The sequence below is a fragment of the Schistocerca gregaria genome, chromosome X, assembly GCF_023897955.1.
Source record: "Schistocerca gregaria isolate iqSchGreg1 chromosome X, iqSchGreg1.2, whole genome shotgun sequence".
In the NCBI taxonomy this organism is placed as follows: Eukaryota; Metazoa; Arthropoda; class Insecta; order Orthoptera; family Acrididae; genus Schistocerca; species Schistocerca gregaria.
Genome location: NC_064931.1, coordinates 770,423,347 through 770,429,346, shown reverse-complemented (window position 1 = coordinate 770,429,346; position 6,000 = coordinate 770,423,347). Strand labels below are relative to the sequence as shown.

The window sequence follows — 6,000 nt, the reverse complement described above, 5'->3', positions numbered from 1 at the left end:
CTAGATGGCCAGAGGCCTACATCATAAGAGACATATCAGCCGAGTCAGTAGCAGAAGCACTGATATGTTCCTGGTTGTCTCGGTTCGGTGTACCACACGACATTACCATGAATCAGAGCAGACAGCTCGAGAGCCAGCTTCTTAAGGAACTTTTGCAGTTATGCATTTTCGTACAATTAGTTATCATCCAGTTAGAAACAGGATGGTGGAGGGGTTTCACCTCACCCTCAAAACTGCTCTAAGGCGTAGTACGTCTGAATGGCCCGAAGCACTGCCTCTGGTCCTCCTCAGATTAGGACCAATCGTGAAAGAAGATTTACTGTGCTCGCTCCCGCAGTTAGTTTATGGCGAAGAGTTGCAAGTCATCCACATTAACTTATATTTTTCTACGTTTAACGCTCGCTGTCATTTATCACACCACCTAGAAATTTTATTTAAGTCATCTTGTACACTCCTAGAGTCACTCAACTTCGACAACCTACTGTATACCAGAGCATCATTGGCAAACAACTGCAGATTGCTGGTCATTCTGTCTGCCAAAACATTTAATCATACGCGAATAATAGAGATACAATCACACTTTCCTGGGACACTCCTGATGATGCCCTTGTCTCTGATAAACATTCACTGTCGAGGACAACATACTGGGTTCAGTTAGGTAAGAAGTCTTTGAACCACTCTCATGTCTGTGAACGTATGCCCATATGCCATGTGCATATACTTCCTTTAACAGCCTGCAATGGAGCACCATATCAACCAATTTCCAGAAATCTAGAAATATGGAATCTGCCTGTTGCCTTTCATCCATAGTTCTCAGTACATCATGTGAGAAAATTGCAATCTGAGTTTGGCATGATTGATGCTTTCTAAAAACATGCCTATGTATGGCCATAACCTTCTTGGTCTCAAGAAAATTTATTATATTCGATCTGTATACATGCTCTGCTTCTATACAATAATGTGGTATATTATTCTATCGATTGTTGGCAACACGAAGTAGTTGTTAGATTAGATTAGCTTAGATGTACCTTTCGTTGCAGTAAATGCATAGTGCAGAGAATATAAAATATGTATTGACAAAATAAGTACAGATATGCTAATGTACCATGCACAGATCACAAATGAAATTGCCCTTGTGGATGTGGAATTGGTGAAAAAAATAATTCTTAACCCTATGATATTTAAAAGGACACAAAACCTGTCACCAAATATTAAATGTTCAATACACTTAGGAGCATATGATAGTTCGTAGGCTCTTGTAACCACATATCATAATTAATTACAATGATCGTGTTACTGCACAAAATTTGTACAGAAATCAGGTAAGCAATATTCATATTATGTCACATTGTCATTAACATACATGCATCATTGGTATAGTTTTGAGCTTGGCTTGATGAGTTACCCCACAAATAGACATGTATAACATTAAGGAATGCAAGTAAGCACAGTATGCTGGCTATTTTATTTTTATATCATCTATGTCTGACAACATTTATGTAGCAAATAGAGATTTGTTTAGATACTTCAGCAGTTCTGTGGTATGCTGATCCCAGTTAAATTTATTATCAAGCTGTAATTCCAAGAATTTAACACTGTCAAATTCTTCTATCTGCTTGTCATCAAATTATATTCATATACTGGCAGGAAACGTTTTACAAGTTCTGAATTGCATATCGTATGTTTTTTCAATGTTTAGTGAGAGCGAATTGGCTAATACCCATTTGTTAACGTCGATGAAAATTTCATTAGTAGATCTTTCGAAAGCTGTACTTGATTTACTATTTACTGCAATGTTTGTATCATCTGCAAACAAAAACATACTTCGCGTCTGGTAATGTTAATGATGGAAGGTCATTCATACATACAAGTTAAAGTCAGGGCCCTAAGATGGAATCTTGAGGGACACCATATGTTATTGGTACCCAGTTGGATGTTGCCTGATAGCTTAGTATACGTCTCTTTAGTTTTGACACCCTTTGTTTTCTGTCGAAAATGTAGGATTTGTAAGTACTTGTCCAACGCTTGTGCTGTATAACCTAAACATAAATTACGAAAATACTTAAATGTTTCAGTCTTATTTGTTGCTTCTTTGTACTAGGTTGGACTCCGAACGGCCGTCTTATTGAATATTTCGGCCCCAGTGAGTCTGTATTGAAAATTTCAGTATATCATTTACCTGGGCATATTCAATCGGAAGTTTTTTATTGTGTAAATGTAATCATAAATCACTCTTGATCATATCATTTAGTAAAGCTACTGAACACTGGCCATATAATCTAGAGTACAACGTTTTAAATCCTCATTCTCTGTCGTGATTTATGTATGTAATTGCAGTGCCTACCTACACATGTACATTCCCCTATGCACGCTGGAACATTCATTAAAAATGTGAAAGTCAACACCTCCACTGATTCTTGTCATATTTTACCTGTTATTCGACGGCGATAATGATACTACTGACAGAACGAAAATCATGCACAGAATGAATTTATTATCTGCTGCTCTTTAAGGGATATTTATGTCAGTAATTTTTGAAATTGCTGGCCATCCAACAGCAAATATTGTTAAGAGGGAACGCCACTGAGTTTTAGATGGCAACGACAATTCATGTAACTCCGAGCGTAATTGGTCCATTTTTGTATAGAAATTAAAGATGTTAGTTCCTTCAGTTTAGTTTAGAATTTAAATTGAAAGCGAGTCTTTTTTGTGTATTCGAAAAACAATATTTATTAGCGCTGCTATTGACTTACGCAAAGTTTGTGATTTGAAAATTACAATAATAGAAAAGGACTGCATAAAGAAAGCTCCTCTAGTGATATGAATATTTACGCTTTAATGAAAATCTTTGAAAAAGCGAAATTGATTTTCACTGTGATGTGACTGCAAAATCTCTTGGTTGTTGAACTCCACGAAAATGTTGATACTGGATATCTTTGATTAGTTTCTTAGTTATCTGGGATTGACGCAGTTAGCAACCAAAATAAAACAATGAGATGTGATTAGATGTGTGCGTTTGCTTCCCAAACAAATGACATAGTGCGGTGTATGCAGTTGTTTCGCGTTGTGGATGGAGGTTTCATACATAAATACGAAATGCATTATTTATAGTTTTCTCTGAGGGAACTTTAGTGTGCAATCACTTTTGGTGTAGTGCGAATAGTGAATATAATAATGAGCGTCACTCAAGTTCAAGGAGGTTTGAGTAAACTAAAGAAAAAACACTTTAGAGTTAAACATCAAAAAGTCAAGCTCTTTAGGGCCAATGAACCGTTGTTGTCAGTATTTATGTGGGGTGTGAATCATACTGTAAGTATTGTTTTATATTCAGATAGTACAAAATGTTTTACGTCAGTTTGTTGTGATCTCTAATACTAAACGTGATGTGTTTTAAGCGGTCTTTTGTTGACATGTGTATATTGTGTTAAGCAAGTTCCCACCCTTCATTTATACTTTTGCCGTTGCTATTGACAGTGTGTATGCTTTCAGATTAACGAACTAAGTCATGTTACGATCCCGGTAATGCTACTGCCAGATGATTTCCGAGCCTATTCCAAGTTGAAAGTGGACAACCACTTGTTCAACAAGTAAGTTTCCCAACAGTTCTTGGTGGTAGAGTTCTATTAGTAATTAGCATGCCAACAGAACTCTTGCTACCTGTAATGCATTCTCACATGGGACATTTTTGTCTTGAGGACTGTGTCAGTGATGGTTACTACATTACCAGCAGTAACTGTGCAGTTTTGCAGCATATATTTCACTCTGAGTTTACGGGCTGTCTCATGAATTGTTTTTATAGTACAGAGTCGGTCCCTTGATGTGGACCGCTTTTGAAACACAGTATTTGTAAATATGTGAAGGTTTTGACCTAATTTTGAATACTACATTGACTGTTCAATGTTCTTCTCTTGCCAGATAGCACTAGGTTCTTACACAGTACCAGTCCTAAAATTGTAAATATGTAATTTTTTGTTACTCTCATTGGCAGTGATGTCATGATCGCTTTTACTTGGCAGATTGTTAAGCTATAATAATCATTTCATGTACAGGTAACATTTGAGAGATTAGCTGCTTGTTAATGTGTGTGTCGCATAGGACTGTATGTAACACTGGTATGTAAAATATTTTATTAAAAACAATTAGGTTGAAGTATATTGTTGGTATTAGTTACTTGACATATTGCGTCAGTGTGTTTAAATAAACTCTTAAGTGCCAGATATCACAAAGAACATGTTTTCTGCTTTGAGACAACTGACAGTCAAGTCGAACTTCTGTGTGCAATGTTTGAACATGAGAATTAAAATATGCACGAATGCAGTACTGTAGTTTAAAAAAAATGAAAACATGTGGCATTAATTATCAAATCAAATAGAATTTACATTTTATACTGTGTCTGGCTATAGCGGGTGGAAATCTCCATGTATTTTTAAAGCTGAATTTGGCGTCTTCAGTTCACACTGAGTGTAGCTCCAACATAATAACTTAGGGTAAGAGTTATGTAGTGGCACCTCCTTTTCTTGCATTTTTCATGGTCTGTTGTGATACATGTATACCCAACAAAATTAATGAAAATTCTCTCTTATCACATGCTGTGAATGTATCTTTCTGCTATAGTTTCTACAACATAAAGTGTCGTAATTACAGACATAGTTATCAAGCTGTAGTAAAGATCAGTGGGTTGTCACAACATGTATTTTATGTTCGTATTCTGCCTGATTCAACTCTCGGCCAAATTATCACATTGCAACCTAATTTAAACCTTGAATTAAGCTGCAGGGTTTTCTGTCACCACAACCAACAGAGTTTATCGAAAGGCATTCTTCTGATGCAAAATTTGTTAATGGAACTATGAAGGGGGAAAATGATAGTGTTAATAGATGCGCTATGTGTCGCTCACTATAACATGGGTTGTGGAGTGTAGATGTAGACATTGTGATTACAACATGGTAGTGGCAAGGGGTGGGGGCAGGGGGTAATGTTGCTTTAATGCAGCCAGATGTGTTTGACAAGGCTGAGCATGTATCTACGGAATATGCAACACTGCAAGAATGTAGCACTTAAGAAACAACTATGATTGGTTGCCACCCTCTACCACTCAACTCTTTGAAATGTCAATCATGAAGCTATTTTGTCATAGTATATTGTGTAGATATTAGTGAATAAATATAAGGGGCTGTATAATTAAAAAACATATCAAGTGGAGCAGCCAGTAGCCCAGTCCAACATTCAGTTACACAATATGTAATATGAAGAATGTTTGTGAATTTGATGGTGTGCCACCTGGAGTAGTAGTGGGGGAGGAACTGGAGAAATTGGTGTGTAGATGTTTAGGGAGCAGTCAGAGTACTGAAGAGTAGACCATTAATTACTGGGAACAGTTTGTGACAGTGGTAAATGTATTTGATATTCCATTATCATTATTCATATTTAAAGAAATTGCTTCACAACTTAATTGATGGTCTCAGAAAGTGTATTTAAAAAAATATTGGAATCTAAAACTGTGGTAATGATGGTTACGTATTGTTTGCTTGAGAAGAACTATAAGCAATAAATAATAAGTATTCACGAAAACTGCTCAAAGTAATGTGACTGACAGTGTTCAGAGCCATGAAGGAACACAAATAATTACACAGGAATTATTTCATTATTTGTTTCCGAGGGTGTGTAACAGAAAGATACATTTAGATTACAAGCAGTAAGGGTGGATGGGTGTGGAGTATAAATATGACCTCCTTATGAAATAAACCAATCTTCCACAAACACATATTATGATTGTTATTTGAGTAAAGACATGGCAGCAGCTCATGGACACAACTTCAGTTTGAAATTTGAGAGGTCTTATAAATTGGATCTAGTAGTTATGTTTGAAGGCTGTTGTAGCAGCTTACAGTGAACCCATTGTCTCTTGCTCTGTTTTAGGTATCCTAAATTGTCTGTAATTATATACCCCAAGAGAAAAAAGGGCACACCACAAAGGAATTATCTGAATGGGGCAGAAAT

General features: G+C 36.3%; 1 protein-coding gene across 2 annotated transcripts in view; it reads left to right on the top strand.

Annotated features, from left to right (window-relative positions):
• The first annotated feature begins 2,672 nt into the window (after positions 1 to 2,672).
• LOC126298616 (phosphatidylinositol 5-phosphate 4-kinase type-2 alpha) overlaps positions 2,673 to 6,000 on the top strand; it is a 101,638-nt gene continuing 98,310 nt past the window's right edge. The window contains exons 1-2 of one of the 2 annotated variants that reach the window (XM_049990023.1): positions 2,673 to 3,309; positions 3,490 to 3,587. In XM_049990023.1, coding sequence (XP_049845980.1) covers positions 3,175 to 3,309; positions 3,490 to 3,587 — 233 coding nt within the window. In that variant the 5' untranslated portion in view covers positions 2,673 to 3,174. The remainder of the gene's footprint in view (positions 3,310 to 3,489; positions 3,588 to 6,000) is intronic. The other variant, XM_049990022.1, reaches the window with a different exon arrangement.